General features: G+C 46.3%; 2 protein-coding genes across 2 annotated transcripts in view; one reads left to right on the top strand and one right to left on the bottom strand.

Annotated features, from left to right (window-relative positions):
• Positions 1-4437, top strand: part of TESC (tescalcin) — a 6571-nt gene extending 2134 nt beyond the window's left edge. Inside the window, 5 exon segments of the mRNA XM_035898416.1 lie at positions 31-138; positions 209-316; positions 769-816; positions 929-1166; positions 1292-4437. Coding sequence (XP_035754309.1) covers positions 31-138; positions 209-316; positions 769-816; positions 929-1006 — 342 coding nt within the window. The 3' untranslated portion in view covers positions 1007-1166; positions 1292-4437.
• Positions 4438-4482: 45 nt separating this feature from the next.
• FBXW8 (F-box and WD repeat domain containing 8) overlaps positions 4483-23508 on the bottom strand; it is a 68302-nt gene continuing 49276 nt past the window's right edge. The window contains exons 13-16 of the mRNA XM_035898368.1: positions 14664-14791; positions 10895-11068; positions 9059-9175; positions 4483-8341 (exon numbers count right to left, since the gene is read on the bottom strand). Coding sequence (XP_035754261.1) covers positions 8197-8341; positions 9059-9175; positions 10895-11068; positions 14664-14791 — 564 coding nt within the window. The 3' untranslated portion in view covers positions 4483-8196. The remainder of the gene's footprint in view (positions 8342-9058; positions 9176-10894; positions 11069-14663; positions 14792-23508) is intronic.

Here is a 23508-nt window from a genome sequence, read left to right as displayed (position 1 = left end):
AAAGGCAGGGGGACGGCGGGGGGATGGGAGGGCCGGGGCTGCCCTGACCCTGCCATGCTCCTCTCGTCCCTCCCAGTCCTCTTCCACATGTACGACTCAGACCATGATGGGAAGATCACGCTGCAGGAGTACAGAAATGTAACGTATGGTCCCTCCTGCCCCATCATCACCGAATTCCCGGCCCTGGCTTTGACCTGCTGCCTTGTAGGTGGTGGAGGAGCTGCTGTCGGGGAACCCCCACCTGGAGAAAGAGTCAGCACGGTCCATCGCCGATGGGGCCATGATGGAGGCAGCCAGCATCTGTGTGGGACAAATGGTGGGAGCCGGTTCCTTGCTCTACCGTGATACAGAGGCGCTGTGATGGTATCAAAAATACGCTGGGGCTGGAAGGTGTCCATCCTGCCCAGGGCATCTCCCCTGTCCCCGGGCTGCTTTGGCCAGAGAAAGGTTTTTTGCAGGCAGCACCTTTCAGGTTTTTTGTTTTGGTTTTTTTTCCCCATGGGAGACAAGCAAACAGCACCCCATAAAGCACCATCCTTGGTGTTTGGGGCTTTAGTGCTTTTAGAAAAGGCAGCTCCTTGTAGCCATGGTGGTTCTGGGAACCAACTTTGGGCTGGCCATGGGGCACGGTGCGGGGCCAGCGCTGTGCACCCATGTGAGATGTACCCCATAGCTCTGGGGGACCCACCCCCTGGTAACCCAGTGCCCCCAGGCCCCTGCCCCGTTGGCTTGGGGCAGCCGTAATGTTTTCTTTCTCGCTGCGCCCAGGGGCCGGACCAGGTGTATGAGGGCATCACCTTCGAAGACTTCCTTAAGGTTGGTGGCATCTCTGCTCATCTCGCCAGGAGGAGGGCGCCGGGCGGTGGCAGGGGCCTGGGCACCGAGCTGAGCCCCCGGCCCGGCCCCACTCACCCCCTTCCCCTTGCAGATGTGGCAGGGGATCGACATTGAAACCAAGATGCACGTCCGTTTCCTCAACATGGAGACCATTGCACACTGCTACTGACCTCCTGCGAGCCGGAGGACGAGGAAGAGGAGGAGGAAGAGGACTCTGCAGCAGCTCCATGTTCCTGGCACCAAGCGCTTTGTACTCGCTCGCGTGCCTGTCCCGTAGTGGGGCTGCCTTCTGCTCTCTAGAAACATGAGGCTTTTATCTGTAATAAAAGGTATTTCTCTTTTTACTCCTTGCTGAGAAATACTCCGCCCGTCCATCACCCAGGGCCTGGCAGGGGCTCTCCCTGTGCAGAAAGCTTCCACACATCCTGGTCTCCCTTTAAACCTGAATTTTTAGCCTCTGACAGGTGCTGCCCTGGGGAAGGAGCTGCCCCCGTTGTGCTGCGAGCCCCTCGTATGCAGGCAGGGATGGGGATGCTGAGGGGCAGGAGGTGAAGGCAGCGTCCTCAGCACCTGGAAGGGCAACCACATCCCTCCCTGCATCCCAGGAGATGCTCAAGGCAGTGAAGGTGGCAGCAGCACAAGAAATAACACCAAATCAAACCCAAACCAGCCACCTTGGCTGTGTCTGTCGGCCAGAGGGGCAGCATGGGACCATGCTGAGGCTGGCAGCAGGGATGCAGGGACATGGGGATGTGGGCTCCTGGCAGCCGGGTGGCTCCCACCCCCACATGTTCCCAGTAGAACAAGGCACCGGAGATAAGGGTTTGTTTACTGGTATTAATAACTGGATGGCTCGAGGCGGATTTCTGTCTCTAAGGCAGCCTGAGCTGGGAAGGGAGGGGGAGTAAAAAGGGCAATGGCTATTTTTAGAAAAGCTGGAAAGATTTGTTTGTTTTATCAAAAATAGCTTCCCCCAGTGACATGTAGGCTCAATGGTAAGAGCCCCCACCGCAGCAAGCAGCACAAGTGCAGGCTGCGGGGAGCGACGGATGCCACAGCCCTGGCGCCAGCTCCCTCCATCCCCCAAGTGCCCGCCGTCGCCCCAGCTCAGGGCACGGAAGATTTCTCCTTCTGCTCTGCGCTAGTGGGGGGGTTCCACACTGCCCAGGCATCCCCGTGCTGAGGGCACAGGTAAGGGCTCCCCCTTGCAGCCTTGCCCCTCCAAAACACCCCGTCTTGCCCATCGCTGTGGGGTGTGCAGCCAAGAGGAGGCCCCTACTCTCTGTTGGCGGCTGCTGGACCACGGCCCCTGCGCCGGAGCAGCTCCTCAGCGCCAGCAGCCAGGGAGCAGCCGTGCTAACCCAGCAGAGGACAGCCCTTCCCTGCAATGCAGTCCTGTCCTGGAGAGACCTGCGCTGCTCAGCGGTTCTGAGGATGTGCTGGGGCCGACCCGGCTTTGCAGGCAGCCGCAGGGATGGAGCTGATCCCACCTCACAGCTCCACGCTGGCGGGTGCCACCACTCGGAGGCTGGACGTGCCGTGAAGCTGGGGGCCAGCACTGCCACCACCCACAGCGTGGGCTGGGCTGTTGTGGTGCTGGCACGCGGTGCTCAACCTGGGCTGGGTGGCAAGAGCCGGGGTTGGTGCCAGTGCTGTGGGCAGGGCTGAGCGCCGGGGCTGGGCAGGGGATGGTGGCGATGGAGCTCCTAGGTCTTCCCGTACAGCCCTTCAGACCCTGAGGGGCTCCTGGTGCTGCCCCATGGCAGCCACAGCCTTGTCTGCATTCGCAGGGCTCTGGCTGTCTTCAGTCCTGTTCTCCTCTTGCTCCTCTGGACACCTCCACCATCCGGGCTCGTCGCCGTCTGTGTTGCATTGGCGCCATCCTGACCTCCCGGCTGAGACTGAACCTCCTCCTCCTCCTGAACCTCCTCCTTCTCCTCTTCATCCCTGTGCCACCCTGTGCGCCCTTCCCTCCCCACATATGCAAGAGCGCAACATCCAACTTCTCCCCAAACCCCGGGTTTCAGGAGCAGCCGCAGGCTCCTTCCCTCCTCTTCTCACAGGAATTGCCATACAGATGCTGCAGACCCGTCCCGCTCCACGCTGCCGGCCTCACCCTGCTCCCAGCAGTAGTCGTGGGTGCCTAAAAGGCCCTTTCCCACCCGAGAATCACCCAATGGGGCCGCCCCTCCCCAGCCAAGCCCTTGCCCCTGCTGCAGGGGGTTGGCATAAGATCATGGCCCCGCTCCCCCTCCATCCTGTGGTTTTCTTGGAGGAGACATCAGTGCTTCTCGGAGCCCACAAGGGCTGGATGCGCCACACAGTGCAGGGAAATAGAGGGCAGGAGGCCTGACGAGTATCGATAAGAGGATAATTATTATTCCTTGAGCTAATTAGCTGTCCTCCAGCTATTTTGTTAGGCAACGAGGAAAGCATGGGCTCGGGGGCTGCGGGGAAGCAGGGGACCCAAAGCAAACCGGCTTTTGCTTGTGCTTGTCTTGTCTGCGGGGAACGGGATGAAGGTGGGAGCGGGAGGGAGGGCTGCACGGGGCAGACGAAAGGGAGTGTGGAACGTGAGAGAGCGGGGAAGAAAAGCCCGACCCTCACCCCAGCAAACGGTTCCTCCGGGTGGGCAGGAGCGTTGCTCCCAGGGCCAGCAGAAAGCCAGGGCTGTGTAATGCAATGTTGATGATAGGCACAGCAAAACCCAGCGAGGGGGAAGATAATAATTCCGTAAAGGGCAGGAAAAACTGGCAGCGCACCGGGAAATTCGGCAAGGGCACCATTTCTGTTGCAGACCACGGCAAAATCCTGCAAAGCCCAGAGCATTCGGTAAAGGATAATAGTTCAGTTACGGGGCACAGCAAGAGCTGCCAAGCTGCTGCGACCCGTGATGTGGCACGCAGCTCCGTTGCAGATCCCAGCGGTGTCAGCAGAGGGTAATTGGAAAATTGAAGCAGCTTTGCCGCATGTCAGAAAACTCAGGGAAGGCTGTTGAAGGCTGAGGAGCTTAGTGGAGAGAGTGGTGGCTCGTGGTTCTGAAAGAGCAGGACCGAGCGAGCTGCATGACGGCAGAGCAGATGCCCAAGGCAGGGTTGGTTGGATTTTTTTGGCATAGAGGGAACAGTTTGCTCAAGCTCCCCACCAGTGACACCCATCTCACCATCCCCAACCATCTCTCAGCCACAGCGGAGCTTGGGAAAGGCAGGAGAGACTGAAATGGCAGCGGGGGATGCCTGCCTGGGAAGGACGGGAGGCACAGGAGAACCAGAGGGCAGTTCAGGAAGAGGCAGCAATGGAGCCTTCCATGAAGATGCATTTGGCCCAGAGGCTAAAGGTCCACATTTCTGGCCAGGAATCTGCCAATGGCACAAATCCTGATCTGGAAACAGGTGCTGTCCCCAGTAGTTTCTACTGCTTAATCCATTGGTTCTTACGAAGGCTCCAACCACCGTGGCCTCATCTGCCCCTTCAGCAGCAGGGAGCAGTCTCAGGGCTACAAGCAACTGGTAGGGACTGTGAGAGCACCACCACTGGGCAAAATGTAGCTGAAGGCTTTAGGACCATCCATGGAAGGGGGAACTGAGTGGCCAAATGTCACTGAAGGCTTTAGGACCATCCATGGAAGGGGGAACCGAGTGGAAGAAAAGAGGGGTCAGAAGGAGCATTAAGTTGGTTTTTTTTTTGCACTGTGGTGGCTCATCGATACTACGTGCTCATCCCTCTCTGACAGCAACCCGGCCAGGGAATGCGAGAGGAACCTTCCCCTCTGGACAGGGGCATGGAAGCAGGGGCTGAGAGCAGGAAAGGCTGCAGGGTGGGAGGGGAAGGAGCTGCTCTGCAGAGCCGACAGAAGGGGAGAGGAGTCAGAGCCCCCCCCCCAGCCCCTCTCTGCACCAAGAGCACCCGCTGTTCCTCCTGTGGCTGCTCCTCAGCATCGAGAGAGGGACAGCAGACCACAAAATGCTGGAATTGCTCTTCCTCCACTGCCAAGGTGGCCAAGGACACAAAACAGAGGTAAAAGGCACTTCTGTGGGGCCTTTCCTGGTGGATTGGACCCAAAATACATGGAGGGCCAGCTGGGGTTTTTCCATGACAGCTGAGTGTGTCCTACCACGTCCTTTGCATCAAGACTGTTTTGCTATGCACCACACATCGCTTTTCACTGAAGTCAGAGCTCCAGAGCCTGGCAGGAGCTGGAGGCTGGGATACAGAGGCAGCCTCCCCCTTTGATCATATATTCCCTTTGGAGCATCGTAGGGAAGAAACTTAGGTCCAGGGATCCTCCTCACGAAGACAACAGTCACCTCTTCTTTGCCAAGAATCACTGTCATAACAACAGAAGGCAGAAGTCGTTCTTGAGGCTCTGTGCTGATTCTTTAGCTGTCCCCAGCTACCCAGCCCGGCTGATGGTCAGCAGCCCAGCCCATTGCACCATGCTCTCACACAGCAGGAGCCTTCACCTCCAGCCCAACCTCTGCCTGGGCGCTCCATAGCACTGGGCCAACACCTCCTGACTCCTCAACTCCCCTGCCATCAGCCCCGGCCACCACCCAACAGATGATGCCCCCTTCTTGTGTGGCAACTTCTGGGATACAACGGGGATCTGCTGAGACAAGAGTCCACCTTCACCCCTACCTACCACTCACTGGGAGCGCTAACAAGTCCTAGGTGGGAAATTCAAAGGTGGCATCTATCTCTGGTAAAGGCTGGATGGTGACTCCAGTCTTGCTCTTGAGTTATTAGGGAAGAGGCTCCATTTAAATGTCACCTAACCCTGGTGAAGATGTAAACACTCACGGTTGCATTTGCTACACTCCAGCACCCACTTCAGCACAGCATTAATGACTACCCAGGGAAGTAGGACAACATCCCTTTTCAGAAACAAAAATTAAACTCCCAACATGGCTACTGTCCAACAGCCTAAGTGCCCTCATTTGCATTATGAATGCTAGTTAAATACACACGCAATCTTCTGCTGTGGTACAACCTTCCTAAATGAATTCCGGCGATAGGAAAAACAAACAGGACCACCCTCCAATCTGCCCGGAGGAGCTGCATCCAGACTGTGGGCCAACAAAATGGTGGCTGCGGGGACAGGGAGTTTCTTTCTCCACTGGAGGTGATGCCCTCTCGTATCTGGATGGGCTGATGCTTGGTCCCCAGTGAGTTGATGGCTTGCAGGTCGTCTCTGCATAAGAAAGCAAACACCTCTACAAATGCAGGTGCTGGAAAGCGTCCGTTTTCTAGCAGCTCAGTGGCTACCATGGTCAAGGCGCAGCACGGAGGCAGCCGTGCCAGAGGCAGCGCAGAGAGGGGAAGCACGGAGATGGGCTGCAGGAAAAGGGCTCGACCCATGCGGGCACAAGACAAACTTATCTGCTACTTGCAGCAGGGAGATGAAGAAAGAACAAAGCTGTCCTGAGATAATGAGGGAAGATAAGGAGAGTCAAAGTCAGAACAAGCCACGGGTGTACGAAATGAGACAGGGAAGCAGGTCACCGCATGGAGGGAAGAGGACAGTGACGGGGGAAGCTCCTTCTATTCAGCCACAACAGAAGACTCAGGGCTGGAGCAACCCACAAAATCATTTGTGCTACAGAAACTATTATTTATTTGACAGGTTTCAGCTGAGCTCTCGCCCAAACTACGTATCCATCACACTTCTTGCACTTCCAGGAATGAAAGAAGGGAGCCAGCTTCCCAGAAGGGCAGAGGAAGGAAAAAAAAAAACCAGAACCAAAGCTTTATGAAAGATAAAACATATTGGTCAGACAGAATGACTTCTCCCCTTGCACTTCTTCTATCAGTCCATCATGAGGAAGCAGCTAACTGTTAAAAACCACACACACACGTGGAAGCTGGCCTAGGGGTCAGTCATGGAAAACCACCCCAAGCCAAAGGCAATGAAGAGCTGTGAAATAGGTCTCTCCAGGCAGGAGGAGGGCAGCCCAAAGCTCTCCAGGGGCTGTGCCAGGGACCAGTTTGGGATTGAAGTGACAGCCCAGCCAGCCCCTCTCCTGCAGGTTCGGGCACGGTTCCTGCACCCCTCCCCAGCACTGAACTTCTAAACTGATTCAATTAAGCCAGCAAAAACATGTTAAGTTAAAACTTAACCTCAACTTAAACTTAGCTTACATGGCTTTGGCTTGCACCAGGAAGTTTACAAGGGCAAATCACAACCATAGAATAGTTTTGAAACAGTAAAACATATCCATGCAGGACTCGAGCTCTCGTTCACCAAATTGGTTCTACCTACGTCAGTGCAACTCGGGTTTAAGATTAACCCTCACTCCTCATTTTCCCCTGAGGTACCACATCTTACTCGTCAGTCTGGATGCTTCTCCACAGCATTAGTGCTAATTACCCATGCCGAGGGATTGCGGCCAGTTCATCCCTTCTGTTTCATTACACCAATGTGATCAATTCCCAGCGCAGAAGCAAGGGCAGTGTCAGAAACCCAGGTCCCAGCCACCTGGGGAAAATCTGCCAGTGCTGTAGAAGGGCATGATCTAGCAAAGAACGTACCTGACAACTAACCCGAGACATGACAGCCTGTGCTCCAGCACACAGGGGTTAGTTCACCCTAAAAGACTTACAAACAAAAAACCCCCACACATATGCACATTCACAATTAGAAAACATTTAATCCAGAATTTTAGACTTAAAAAAATAATTAATTTTAAAATAATTTTGATGTCTGTAGCCTGCTGAGTTTGCAAGCATCCAGCCTGGCCAAGGCCAACCTTCCCCTCCCTCTCTCCACCATACCCCACTCTCCCAACCACCGTAACCTTTTGTGCATGTTCCTGTTCCTAGACACATTCCGATGCACTCCAAGGAAAAGAAGAATGAGCAGCTCACTACAAGGGAAGAAGTTTCAAACATGTGCCTTGGCAAGATGCTTTTTCCAAGTTCTTGGTGGTTTCCCTCCCCCCACTGCCCCCAGCGCGCTCCCTGCCTCCCAACCACTTCAGCAGTTTGCCACTCGGGGCTCTCGCTTCTTGACCATGTCCTTCTGCCAAGATGGGATCAGCAGTGTTTTTCCCGCAAGCAGCAGGAAAGAACATTTTTGTTTACACTGAAGTGTACTGTTCCCCTTTACTCTTCAGTCTCTCCGTTCTACCACAGTGGGCCTTTGAACACTTGCGCAGCAACATATTTTAGTGATATGCTCGAGGGCAGCCATACTCTCTGTTCCGGTTCATATCCCCAAGTTTTCAGCAAATGCTCAGCCCATTTGATGTGCCTGCAGCCAACGCCGTCTTTTTGGCACGTGTCCCACGCGGATCTCCTATTTGCCTTTGGCCATGTACTTGGCAGAGGGCTGGACCACAGAAGCCAAGTAAAGTGAGTTACCTAAATGTTATCATAGGGAACTGCAAGGCCAATGTTGTAGTTGTAACCAGTCACTTCATCGTAGGAAGAACGGCAAATAGGAAGGACGCTTTCTACAGCCAACTGGTCCACTGAGAACTCGTAGGCATAAATGATTCCTCGATGCCTGTACGAAACACAACCAGGACACACCGTTTTACCTTTATTATACATTTCAACAGGGGAAACAAAGTTAGAAATTGCCATAAAGGATTAAAATCTGATGCTTCTGAAGCTGAATATAAAAAACCCCATCCCTTTATGCACTAGGGCTGTCTGTGCAGTATTAACAGAGAAAACTCCCTCCTGCCTCCTTCCAGGGACCCCACCAAGCCCTGGCAATGAGCGGTGAGTCATTCACGTTAGCACTGCAGAGACGTGACTGTCATCTGCTGAAACATTTCTAATCTATTCAGGAAGGGGGAAGATAAGTACATTGTAGTTTGATAGTTCAATTAGACATGCTAACAGCCATCTGAGATGCAAATACCAAAACCTGGAGTTTAAATACCAGTAGTTTTCCTTTAGGAGGACGTATCATTACTAATATCTAGAGCAAGGAAAGGGCTGCATTCCCCATCTGGCTTCAGTGGCCTTTACATTCCCCTGCTGAAAAAGAAATGCATTTTTTTTGGTGCTCTGAAGTAAATAAAGAGACAATTCATCAATGGTTTTGAAAGCCTTATCTTTAAACTTTTTTTTATTTTTATTTTTTTAGATGCTATACCTTCTCTATTACTGCTCTGGATCATAACTCAAGTGCTTAGTGTGCCATTCTAAAATATATAATAAAGCAGATCTTCGGTCTGCCAAAACCCCTACCCTTCAGAGCTGGCTTACTCACTTGCGGTGCATGGTAAGGTCATCGTCCATGATGCTGGCGCCTCGGGGAGTTTTCTCATCGGGGATGTTTGCAGTGATGAGGCTATGAGAATTAAACCATACATGGCGGACTGGATGTCTGAAAAATAAAACCCACAGCACTGGGTGAGATGCCACCTGCATTAGACTCCTAAAGTCCAAGTGGAGTGAAAGAATTGCTCTGGACTGAACAAAAATTCATTTAAATCTATGGCCAGAGGCTGGGAACCTGCACCTTTGGCTCTTCTCCTCCTGTCTGGAGCAGATAAACACAGCTCTTATCCCCATCTAGTGGGCTGTTACCAGAACATACGTGGAGGCCAGAAATATTTCAGACGCTAGGCAGCACACAGGCTGCAAGGGATCCGGGCTGCCAGCTTGCTTTGCTGCTTTAAGGACCGCAGCAGCACACTCCTGGGAAGAGCAGGATGCTTCCCAAAATGAAGGATGGGGACACCCAGGACCCCCACACCCCCAAGCACTGAGCTGTGGCTGATTTAGAACTGCTGGCACAAGCTAAGAGGTCTGGTCTTCATTTGTTTTCCTCTCACTGGTGAATAAACTAACCCCAAAGCTTTTACTGTCCAAGCAGGAGTAACCCATCTTCTCAGATTAAGATGCCTCATCTCCATGACCCTAACGTGTCTCCTGTCATCTCCCTTTGCTTCTGCCCTTGCTTTCTGTTCATGACGCTGGGCTGTAGGCACACACACACCTCCTTATCTATGAAGGCCTTTTTGATTGAAGTGATCCCTTCTGGTTCCTATATAGATTAAACAGTGTTTTAAATGTTTAATCTAACGGTTTCACTTTTCGTACACTCCCAAAGCTCAGATCTGCACTGCTTGCTCTCCTTGGCATGTTCATTAGCGCTGCTCCAGGAGACAATCAATGCAATATTGTCCTTAATGCATCAGCCACATCACGATGGGCTTTATAATTCACAGGATCAAAAGAGAAGGAGATACCTGCTATTAATCAATGACAACTCCAGCTTGAACTTCTCTGACTGTAAATACCTCATCTAGCTCCTCTTTGGGGAAGATGCATTAAAAAAAAAATAAAAAAATCAGGATTTATCTGTTCATTTTATTAAGGGTATCACTCAGATTTACAAGGGGCTAAATCCTTGAGGTCTTCATTCAAAGCTAACTCTCTGGGAATTGTGCCTTGACCAGGAAATCAGAATTTGGCTGTAGCAACTAACAGTCTTCTGTCACCTCCAGGATACCCACCTCTGCTTGTACTTTCAGTACTGTACTTCTGGTGCTTTCAGTACAAACTGGTATTTTAATATTTAAATGAGTTTAAATATACCAGCCTGGCTTTGATTGCTACCACCAAGGGAATATGTGAGCGAGGTGAAGAGGAACACAGGTATTGTGCAAGGACATAGCAGATAGAGACAGCCAGAACCAGTCACTAAACACAGCAGCCAGGAATCCAGCATTTTAAATCCAAGGTTCAGTAAAGTAAATACTGGTTGGGGAGGGGGCAGGGAGAAGACACTAACTGAACTTCATGGAAAATCCAGGGGAAACAATTTCCATGCTCCCTTACACCGACTGAAGCACTCTTTAGCTAATGAGTAAAAAGCCTACGACAGCTAAAGGGTATGCACAGAAACACGCACAAGGCTCCAGGCGGGGAGACAATCTGTTCCCAAATCACATGAAAACTAAACAGAACTCTCAGAAGCTTCAGACATGGGCATGTTATTATTTTGGTCCTGGATCATCCCATTCCCACATTCCTCCTGTCAGCCAGATCCGATAAATACCCTTGCAATAGGAATAGGGTTTTTTGCAGACAAAATTACCTAGCGTGCATTTCCCAGAGTTTGGTGCCCATCCGTTGGTCCCACACGCAGACCAAGCCCTCTTCTCCTCCACTGACGATCTTCCAGTCATCCATCTGGACCGCAGACACTCCTAACTGGTGGGCATAGAGGGAGCACAAAGATTCGCTTTTGCGGAGATCGAATACCCTGACCCTAAACAAAAGCAAATCAAGAACAGAGATAAAACCAGCTGTGGAGCTGCAGCCTGTGGGTTCTGAGAACAAAAGTACTTTGGGGCTTATGAAAATATGTCTCGGACTGCAGTAGTCCCATGGCCACTAACATGGCCAGACATCCAATACGGCTGACACTTTTCACCACTGAATTTCCACTCTGACTTCTATTACCAAAGATTTTTTGTGGCAGACTTCTCCCACCTTACAGGACCTCTCTGTCTCTTTACAAGTCCCAGGCGACATAAAATATAAGTGAAATTTGGAGAAAGCTCCTCTATTTGTGCATCCCCAAATGTTTGCAATGCTGTGAGCCATAAAGCACCACTCATACTGCTAACACATCCCACCCCTCGGTACCAAACCCACGGCTAACATGAGGATCAAGGAAAGGATTATCATTACAAAGATTTAGGAAGAGACTAAATGTGTGGCCATTCAAAAGACAAGTCAAGGGAATTATAGGTTTATACGCTTGAGTTAATCACCAATATTGAAACAAAGCTATCCACAAGCACCCAACAACCAGTATCTCTTCTGATTTCAAAACCAGAACTACTGACTGCAGGCAGCATTTGGGTACATTTGGTTTTCAGAAATTACTGATCACTCAGACAAGGCATTTTGAAGACAAACCTATCGAAGGCTCTGCTAGAAGCAGAACTGTAGAGAAAAAGCTTTTCAACCACTGCAACAAGTCCACAAAACCAGTTAAAGTGAATGTTGTTGAATTTTAAACCCAGCACATATCATAAAGGAGTATGTTTTTTGATCCTTATATATCCAGATTAAGGGATAAAGCAAAGTACATAAGTGAATAAAAAAAAAAAAATGCAGTGAGTGAAAACAGAAGTAAAGGGGAAATACTGATCTCAGATTTGAAAAGAAGCCAGAGAAAGTTCCTCCCAGCTGATGGCTATCAAGAATGAAAGCATCGGGTACACATTAATTTCAGAAAAGGCCAAAACACACTTGTTCCAACACATTAACTGTACTTTATTCCATACCCCTGCTATGATCCTAATGATGTTGCGAGTCTTTCCTTTTCCTTTCTCAAATGGAGATTGCATCATATGATTTTACAAATAACACATTTCAGCAACTGAAATAAGAGGCAATAGAACAGTCCAAAACTCCAGCAGAGCAACATCCCTCTGACACGCAGATGAACACGCTGGAACAGAGCAAGGAGCACGCATTGTGTGGCGCCGCAGTCACCCTTAGGAAAACCCCATCACAACAGTTGCTGATGGCAAAAAGGCCTTCTTGCTTTCTCCAACTCCAGCAGAGAGAAGCTTTGGCTACGTATTAGAGCTACGCTTCGGTTTAGGATGGGTATTTTGGAAGCGTTCACACCCAGTGCTCTCCCTGTCTTACTGCATGTGTTCTGCGCGGCAATCAAAGCTTCTTCTGTTTGGTAAGCACAGTTGGAAACGAAGATCTGATGGCGCCCCGGTTATTTCATTAGCAAGGGCCCAGGTTTCAGGCAGGTGTCCATTCTGGCACACCCTTGGAAGAATTAGAGGCACACTTTTGTGTAGATGTGCTTTATTAAAAAAAAAAAAAAAAAAAAAAAAAAAAAAGGAAAAGCATTTTGCACCTCCAATGTGATGCTCTAATGCAGACCTGGCATGGTCCTCCCTCTCCTGCCTCGGCAGCTGGGCTCAGTGGGAGCACATCAGATCCGTCCAAGTTCAAGGGAGCTGTAAGGAAGGTGTTCTCATGACCAGGCTTTGACTCTCCTGTTAGACTACCTTAGCTAGCTTGCCTTTAGGAGAGCATGGAGTACATGCTTTGACCCACACTTTTCAGCAATGTTTGCTTTCCCAAAGCTATTCACCATCGTGGGTTCCACCAAGAAAAAGGCTGCTGTTGTGCAGTGGATCACACACACTCCCTCTTATCAGATCTCTGGCCAGTGTGTAGCACAGCTAAGTAATCAAATACATCAGCAATGCTTCAGGAGTATTTTTTGATGGAAAGAGATTTTTAGAGGCCCTACCAAAACCATTTCACTTCAACAGGGTGGTCTATCTTACTTTTCAAAATCATGGCTTTGAATAAAAGAATAGCATATACTAGTAACATTGTGAAAGCGCTATCTTTAATTCCAGCAATCCATTTCCCCACTGGCCATCAGCAGTTTGAACTCATGCGTCAAGGTCCCTACATAGTACGCTTGCTCTGTAACAGAGCCATGGAGGTTCAAGCCACGTCCCGCCTGTGGATGCCCAGTGCCTATTAATCCCCTTCCCCCAGCACCACATGAGGAACTGACCTCTGAGATACACACAGTCTTGTCTCCTGGATGCCAAACTTATTTGCTGAACTATTGATTCCGTCTTGCTATTTTAATGATGGCCAACCCCTGACCTCAGTCAATGCCTGAGCTGAAAAACTGAAAAGCTTTCTGGAGGGGAAAGGGCGCAGACATTTATTCTAGTACGAGGGGAGTAAATTTCAATCTCACTTAAGGGATATCAACTTTATCTACTCTCCCATCATTGTGCAAGAGATCAGAACTGGAGGTAGTTTTACTGGGGTGTTTTGGAAAATCAATTATCTGCTTTTAGAGGGAAAAAAACTCCCAAGGATTCAATTACACGTGTCAAACTTCAGATATTTCCTTTATCCTCTTTGCTGAGGAAGTGTGAGGTTTGCTTGCACTGCCTATTCACTGAGAAGGGAAAAAAAAAAAGCTGTTTGACAAAACAATCATTTTTGCAAGCTGCTGCGCTGGCGGGACAGAGGTCTGGGATTTGGCAAAGGGAAGTATCCGCCTTACAATCTGATACCCACCACCACACCAGACCACCACCTGCAGCCTGATGCCCAGTGCAGAAAGGAGGAGGGAAGGAACAGGGAGCCATTAGACACTGGCTCCTCGCCATCCCACATCTCCTTTGGTGCACTGGATCAGACCCCACAAATAACTAGCCAAAAAAAGAAAATCTAAAAATTGGACTCAAAGGGTCCTTTTAAGCACTTTAATCCTTTCGCACTGACTGTTCCCAGCGCGTCCATTCCTGGCACCAGATATTGTGCTGGGAAAATCCTACTCCCCAAGCCAAGGAGTTAAAGAGAAAGCTGCTAATCAGCTAAATAGAAGCTGGAATCTGTTCATATGAAAGTCTCTTTTTTTTGTCACCTGAGGGACATCACAGTGTTCCGAAATACACTCTTGACATCATTTGGCAGACGGACCCATCTCATCCTACATGATTCATCCCTTAGGTTATTTTTTTAATATCAGAAAGTGAGCTTTTAAATGCCAAACTAATTTTGCGGGTGGTGGTGGGGAAGTGGAAGATATTCCAAGTGGTCTCGCTGGGCTGTACACCAACTGCGTCCACCAAATGGCTTAAAAAGAAAGTCTTCCCATGGAGCTTTCTGAAACAAAGCAAACTGGCAGCCACATCCAACTATTACCTAATATTTTGTTCCTGAAGTTCACGCAGGCTGCATTTGAAACATTAGAGGAGAAACGAATTCTAGCAGGTCCAGATGTAGGACAGCAGGACAGGAAGGAAGCTAATTTGAGACGGTAGTACTTGGTAGTACTTGGTAGTACCTACCTTCTGTCCTTATTGCCCGTAACGAGCATGTTTGGAGGGCTGTTCTGGAGGTTGACACACGTAAAGTCACCTATCGAGTTGCCCATCTTCTTTAGACACTGACTTGTTTCCAGATTGTAAAGAAGAATCTGGCAGAGAAAAAATAAACACCGGCTAAATGTAGCACGAGCACAACTATGTTTTGCTGCAGCATGAAGTAGAGCGGAGTTATTACCATCAGAGATGGTTTGCAGGACTCGTTTCTCAATATACTAATACATAACCAAGACATAGATCTATCCCTATTAAGAAGGGCAATGATACCCTCAGAAATAAGGAAATCAAGTTTCACAACGGAATCCACCAAGAAGCAGGGATGCCAGGCCAGACTCTTGCCAACCAGTATCGGGCAGCTACGGCTCTTGGGCAGGCAAAGCAAGCCATACATATTTTCTCCAGGATGAATTTTTATGGCTTACATGGAAAAGCAAATTATTTTTTTCCCCTCAATTTTAATACTTGAAAGAGTAGTAAAAGTAAACAGAATCAACATTTCGAAGGCTTAGACAGATGGACTGTGCAAGAAAGATTCAATCACATACAGCAAAAAATTGCAGAGCAGAACTGAACACTGACTCAGCGCTGACAGGCCCTGCTGATAGCTTTTGTACAGATCATGCGGCAGGAACAGATTAAGAGAAATATTACATCTGAGTGGCAGTTCAGATGGGAAAGGAATAACAACAACTCTGATTTTAAGCAACATCCAAGATGATTCGACCAGAGACTGGAAGAGAGGTATGACTTGCTTCCCGTCTGCTCGCCCTCCTCTCCTTTGCGCAGCAATCAGTTTAATCACGTTCGCTGTCTTTCCTGTGGGGCCAGATGAGATTTATCTATGTGGGCCTTTCAATTTAGGAGAGCAAGTATTTTTAGAAACAGAAAAATGTTCTGGTCAAAGCCCAGTGGAGCTCAGCCCAGTACCTGGTCTTACACAACTCGATAAACATTATTAAATTTCATGGTGATGCTCCTCTAATTTAAAAGAAACTTATGACCATGAAAAGAGTAATGGTAGTTGAACCATCAGAAGAAACCTTATGGCTTCTATAGCAACACCAGCATGACTATGTCAACGTCACACTAATATTCTTAACTTCTACTTTTCTGATTATATCCACGTGCAGCGTAATAAATATTACACTATCTGTACATATTATTTCAACATTTGCCAGAACAGCGACAGCGATGCTGCCTGGCCTTTTACTTCCTATCTGTGCAATTTTAGTAAGCATCTGAAAGGTTGAATCTAAGAGAGCAGGAAGGGATCATTTTGTTGCCTCTAGGCAACAAAAGCGAAGCTTTAAAAATCTCTAGGAATACTGCAGTGAATTTGCAGGTCGCCTCCACCTGCCGTTTCTCCCAACTAAAGAGCAGGCATGGTTTTATTCAGACATATTATCAGCTCCCTATCAGAATCAACACATTCATAGCTGACTTCCTCAGTTTCTTATAATATTTATAATCTCTCAACTTCACAAATATATCTTTATAATATACATATTTATATTTATAACATGTCCAACTCTTGCCTCAAATACCAGTCTTTAGCATGTCATTTTTCATCCTTAAGACCCCCAAAACCAAAGCAATTTTACCCAAGCTCTGTAAAGCAAGGAAGACTCTACCTTTGCAAAGAGACTTTAGGACAGAAAAGTTGCTAAAAAATTAATTCAAACTTCCATACCCACAAAAGAGTTGCTATAAACTGCATGAAAATGTTGGTCTTTAAGGTAAAGACCAATTTATAGCTTGTTCTCACTTCCAACAGCTCGCTAACCAAACCCAGAGATAATGACACTCTGGCAAAGGTTCTTTGCACGGTTTTCAGTGCAAAGGGAATTAATATTTGTGCCTTGCAACCAAATTTCTCCTTGGAAAGTTTTGAACAAAAGAAAAAGTCAATAAACTGCTGAATTCACCTTAGGAGCAATAAATGATCAGGTCAAGAGCAACGTATTCCGGCTCCCAGTTGAGCCTCGGCACCAGCCCTTCCCAGCCGTACGTTAAAACTCTGGAGAGGAGAGGGCCAAATGCTGCTTTCTCAGAAGTCCCCTGGGGCTAATACTTAAAGAGAACATCCATAAACTATTAATTTACCTAAATGACCAGAGCTCCCATCCATCCTATAAACATATGATACATACTTGAAAATTCAGTTATGGACCTGGAAGACTAAAATGAAAAATTGCTCCCACATAGCATTTAAAGATTCCCCTGTTTTACACTGGAGCAAATATTACATACTCTTCTGCTTGCAGTCTCAATTTTAGACCCGTGGCAATACTCATATGTAGGTTGCACCAGATGAAAATTTATTTATTTCCTCCTCACATAACTTGTGAGGCCACCAATTTAAAATCTTTGCATCTAAGAGAGAGAATCTGTAAAAAAAAAAAAAAAAAGTTCAGATCCATAAAATTGGAAGACAACCTTTTGTCTTATCATCCTCTCCTACCCCCTCCAGTTCCTCCTCTTCTCGCATCAGTTGCCATTCTTCTAACGACTGTTGGGTTTGGGTTTTTTTTAATTTCATAATGCACATGTGTATTTGTAGCCAATTAGCCCTATCATTGGAAGAAAGATTCTCTTTGTGATTTTCCGTATCCAGGTTTTATTATCTTTAAATTCAACTTCTGTCTTGCGCAATTTTATGGTCTGCAAATGAATTTCAAAACCTTATCCTGACAAACTGATACGGAAAGAAACAAAAAGAACTCAGAATGCTTTTTGAAGTCTGAATAATAATTTCTTGAAGACAGGGGCTTTAAAAGCATACTGATGACAATTTTGAAGTTGTTAGAACAGTTCTGATGAGCTCTCCTATAATATCCCAAGGCAACAAGGATTTTCTTTACAAAGGCCAAGGAGAGAGAATGAAAATACCTGGTCAATAGGGACTTGAAATAAGGGCCTGTATGTTAAAGGGCAGATAAAGCGTAAGAACTTGAGGAGGTTTATAATCCTATAATGCACACTGCAAAGGGATTACCCTTTTAAAGATATTTATAATCCTATAATGGACACCCAAGACCAGTGACCTAATAGGTACCGAACTGAAGGTAAGTGAACCAAGAGCATTTGGGTGTGAAATGAAGTACCCTGGGATAACACACTAACGAGCATCCCTTCCCCCAGTGGGACTTTGGGGACACGAGGGAGGTAAAGCATTAAATACTCTCTGCAGATGTAGCCGGACCTAACGCACAAAATAAAAAGTGTTACCTATTAACATTGTTCAAATGAAAAAGTCTAAGTTATTGGCTAAGAGCCAAGCAATCTCCCAGAATGCTTAATAATTCAAGAAGCCAGAAATAGCCAGAGTACCTTTACCATTATGTTTAGTTAAAGACCACAGAGATTAGAAAACACATTATCCATCTCAGAGGCGATTCTTTCCATGTTACAAGTCCCTTAATGACCTTTACCATCTCTCCCTCTCTCTCTCTCTCTTTTAATAAGGCTGAGCAAATGGGACTTCATTTTATCCGATTGCCACAGACTAGTGGTATTAATTATTCATGCTCATACTCTCTCTTTTGTTAAGGCAGTGCATTAGACTAATTTCCCTCTTTACTGTGCGAGTTGGGCAAGTCTCAACCTGTGGCCACCGTTCTCAGATAGGTGCACCGAGAAGCTGGCAAATTCCCGAGACCAGGCAGAGGAAGAAAGGAAAAGTTACTGTACTTCCCGAAACTGCAGAGCAGTGGGTACGGGGAACTCTCTAAATGCTGTCCAAGAACTCAAGAAAGAAGACGAAGTTAATTCACAAAGCATTAAAGTCTCTGTAGCCAGAATAGCTAAGCTGTGAGCTTTGTTACTTCTTGCAGCTAAGTGAGGTCAAGCATGGCTGATGTCCTCTGGTTGAGATACTTCCAAGAAAAACCAAAGAATTGAAGGAAATGCTGTTGATGGAACTCTTCCATGCATGTCCAATACCCCAGCAGGTGTTTTGGGATCCTGTGTTGTTGGAGATGTCTTTTTTGGATGGAACATTAAAACAACAAATCCCCAAGCACTTGTTATCAAAGAGCCTGTGGTACTTTCAACAAGAGCAGGGGTGTTCAACCCACCGTCCTGGCCGAAAGCCAGCAGACAACTGCTTTGTGAAATAGCTGGTTTCCCTCTGCAATCGCATTTCTGCTTCTTGTCAGAAGTTACCACATCACACGGTTAGCTGTCTCAGAACTGGGTGACGCTCTCTGTATATACAGTACATTTAGTTCTTTAGATGAAGCATTGAACAGAGTATCATAAATATTATTGAAAAGTATACTGCAAGACCACACTCAAAACCTACATCCTTTTCCTTACTGAATAATATACAGGACACATTAAAGAACCACTTTCTCAGAAAGAACCATCAGGATAGAGGTTTCTAACTGTGATTTTAAAGACAGAGGATCAAAATATAAAAAAAAATACCCAAAACAAAACTGAGTTGCTCAAAGAGGCAGAGGAACAAGCAGCAAGACTGGGAACAGAATTTGCATTTATTTGCAGATTATGTTTCTCCCTCTTTCCTTCTGCCCATCCCTCTGCCAACCAGAAAAAAAACCATTGCCTGAATACCCACAAATATTGCCAACAAAAGAAAGGGTCCTGAATAATATACCATGAATAAAAAGGGATCTGTTTTTTGCTCAGGTCAAACACATTCAATTCAAAGGGTATCTACCAAAGTGATAAGGCTATTCCATATGCATTTGCAGCAGAAGTCATCAAATTAAGTACAACATATGGTATGTACTGCTGCAAGTTTGAATTTTATTTCTAAAGGGATGTGGAAAAAGAGTATTTTCAAAGTTTACAAGCCTCGGGGGCACAGTTTCCTAGTGCAAATGTATTGAATTGCCTACTGTAAATATGGCACATAACACTGCAACAACAACAAAAAAAATCTTACTATTAACAAATGCAAGGTCAGCATATTGATACTTGTACACAGAGGTAAGTGTTCTGGCTCCATAAATTTAAAGATGAGCTAAGATTTAAAAGGAGCAGACAGACAATCAGAGAGAAAGAAAAAGAGTAAATCATACACCTTGTGCCTATCCCTCTGCCAACCAGAAAAAAACCATTGCCTGAATACCCACAAATATTGCCAACAAAAGAAAGGGTCCTGAATAATATACCATGAATAAAAAGGGATCTGTTTTTTGCTCAGGTCAAACACATTCAATTCAAAGGGTATCTACCAAAGTGATAAGGCTATTCCATATGCATTTGCAGCAGAAGTCATCAAATTAAGTACAACATATGGTATGTACTGCTGCAAGTTTGAATTTTATTTCTAAAGGGATGTGGAAAAAGAGTATTTTCAAAGTTTACAAGCCTCGGGGGCACAGTTTCCTAGTGCAAATGTATTGAATTGCCTACTGTAAATATGGCACATAACACTGCAACAACAACAAAAAAAATCTTACTATTAACAAATGCAAGGTCAGCATATTGATACTTGTACACAGAGGTAAGTGTTCTGGCTCCATAAATTTAAAGATGAGCTAAGATTTAAAAGGAGCAGACAGACAATCAGAGAGAAAGAAAAAGAGTAAATCATACACAAAACAGCCAGTAAAAAAAATTTAAAAAGCAGTTAATATACATGAATAATGGATGTTTGATTTAAAAGCAGTTTACTCCAATATGATGTAATTTTTGACAATCAGCCAGAGAGACTATTTTGCAAGCTCTTGCCAGATATAAGTCATTGTGTAAAGCTGGTAACACAACCGTTTCTCCGAGCATGTGGAAAATTGACTTTCATGCCATCCTAAAGGTGACTTTACGCTGGCAAATGAGAACTCTTATTTCGCATGCGCTGAGCTGCACCAAGCAGCCTCAAGCAATGCTTAAAGACCCACACAGAGGACCGCAAAAATAACAAGAGCCTAAACAGCTTGCAGCAAATCCAGCAGAAAAAAAAAGCCAGGCGTACACACTACTCACTCCTCCAAGTATCTACACCTGCCATAAAAGTTACACGTGAAGCTAAAGACAAGTGCAGTTTGTTTTCTTCCTCTTAAGTTTTCACCTGACTGGAGTTAAAAAGCAAGACACCAAGCTGGGAGCAAGAAGTAGAGCCAAGCATTGTGCAGGCAGACAGCGCATGAGCTTCAGCAACGCGATTCTGCCAACGCACCTGCAACCCTTGCTGTTCCAGTGCTGGACACTGCCCGAGCCCGGGCTGCCAGCGGCCGGGACTCTGCCAGCCTTGATGGGTTTGTGATGTGGACAGATGTCTGCTAGGACCTGGAATGAGGTCACCAGACTCGTTTGACTTGTGGCTGAAGAGTGATGTAAGAGTTCAGGTACCCGGAGGTGAAAGGATATGATGCTCACCCATTGAACCACCCACTCACTAAAAACCAAGCCCTTGGCCAGAAACACATTTTCCTTAACCTAAGGATAGGACAGGGAAAAGGCAGGCAAGGTAATTCTTAAAAACTGAATTCATTCTCTTGGTTTCATAGATTATCACCATGAATACTCATGGCACATCCTAGCAGCTATAATTTTCAAAACCTGAGACACTTACCTAAGCAGCTGTGCCAATTTTGAGGTATTCACATTAACGTATAAACAGGATTAAAAAAAAAAAAAAAAAAAAGCAGAATGTCATTAACATTAGTCAATACAAAAGGGATTCGGTTTTGGTTTTTTGACTTGCAAAATTCTTTCTGCTCATTTACAAGCACAGAAGAAAACAAGATGGATGATTGAGAGGGGTTAATCAATACATCATGCAAAATGGAGGCAAGGAAAACTTCTGGTCTCTCTGCTGGACTGTATTTCTTGCAGTGCCCGATTTATAAAAGAAAAGCACGGCCGATGATGCAGGCAGACGCTGCGGCCTCAAGAAAGGACGTCTAAGCGATAAAAAAAAAAAAAAAAAAAAAAAAAAAAAAAGCAGAATGTCATTAACATTAGTCAATACAAAAGGGATTCGGTTTTGGTTTTTTGACTTGCAAAATTCTTTCTGCTCATTTACAAGCACAGAAGAAAACAAGATGGATGATTGAGAGGGGTTAATCAATACATCATGCAAAATGGAGGCAAGGAAAACTTCTGGTCTCTCTGCTGGACTGTATTTCTTGCAGTGCCCGATTTATAAAAAGAATTCTGTCTCTCCTACATGGGACCAAAGAGTTTATAAAGAAAAAGGCATTTAACACACCCTTCACCTTCAAAGATCTGCTAACACTCTACAGTCCTACAGCCCCCCCAAAGAGAAACGTCTGGGCACGTCCCATACGTTCAAATTCAGTCACCAGTAAGACCTGCCCTCCTACTGGTATGAAAATAAAGAGTTCAAAAACCAATTTATTGAAAACTGGACTATTTACAAGGGCCACAGTGCTTAGCAAAACTGGAAAACCCCCACATTTTCTGAACAAGAAAAAAACAAGATTAAAAAACTTTGAAATCTTTGGAACTCCATGAGAATTGGAGGCATTACGACACCAGAAAGACAATGCATGCTTACCAGTCAGCAAGGAGGAGGATTTTAGTTAAAATAAGGTGGCAGAAAGATGTAATAGCTTATATAAAGCAGCTATGACCTGAATACATCATCCAAGAGAGACTGCAGAGTATGAAATTCAATTTAAAGGATTATTCAAAATCTGTTTTTCACTTACTGTTAGTTCACAACATCCGTTTCGAGTGGTTAATTCTACAGGATACACTCACATAAGCAAGCAGTGGAAGAACTCCATGGAAGCATTAAATACAGGAGCAAAACTGGGCAGTATCTCAATTGCTATGAGAAGAGACAGGTGATGTCGAATGCCATTCATCAAGTACAAGCTATCACCAGCTCAAAACAGATGAAAACACGGCAGCATAACAAACAACTCCCAGGACATCCCATCACAACGTATGTAGCCTTCTGTTTCTAAGTTGGAGGCTCTAAAATCATTACCGTCCTCCTTTTGCTACCCTTCCCCATCCACCTGTTCTGAAATAAGGTTCAAGTTTGCACACAAAGCAACCAAAACCATGGACATGCTCCGAACCATGCTCTATAATGCATTCTTCACACACGTAACACAAAGAGTTCTTTGGCTGCATGAGTTTAAAATAAGATTCTCCTGCATGCTATATGAAATTTCTTTGATGGAAAAAAACCCCTTACGTCCTCCCACATTGATTATCTTCTATCACCAAGAACTGCTGAATACATTAAAAAATTTCAATTAAATTTTAGATACACAAGAAAGTTGGGGTTTTGTCCCCCCCATCCTGCCACCCAAGAGACTAATGCACCTATAAATTTCATAGAAATAATCCACAAGCAGGAGAGAGCTCACCTGAAGCTACAGTACGAGACCAGACTTATTTGACAGCAGACGGTCCATTCAGGGAAGCTTATAAATACACCAACTATGAGAAAAGCTTCAGTCAGGTCCGACAATCAGCGAGATAATTGCATCAGAAATCAGGTTATGTTAATCCCACCAGTTACGGTGCTACCTGTTTAAGAGGTTTATATCCTGACATGAAGAGGACCAAAGCCAGCTCTAGTTTAAAACTGTGGATTTAATTTTACATGCAACACTCAAACCCAAAATTCAAACATGTGAATGCCAAGAGTGTGTGATGCTGCTGCAGCGTCGAGATCACGGATCTCCGAACTGCATGACACGGGGTAATACGTCATTTGCTAGACACCATCCTTCAAGGCATGCCCAATGGATGTCATGAACACCACTTTAGGTGGAAAGGGAACGCCGGGGTTGGGTTTTCCCTGCAGTTCATTATCTGGTCTATATTATTAGCTATGTGCGAGCCTAGATGGCAACAC

Source organism: Egretta garzetta, unplaced genomic scaffold (assembly GCF_000687185.1).
Source record: "Egretta garzetta isolate BGI_Z169 unplaced genomic scaffold, ASM68718v1 scaffold7, whole genome shotgun sequence".
Classification (NCBI taxonomy): Eukaryota; Metazoa; Chordata; class Aves; order Pelecaniformes; family Ardeidae; genus Egretta; species Egretta garzetta.
This window is presented reverse-complemented; position numbering and strand designations above follow the sequence as displayed.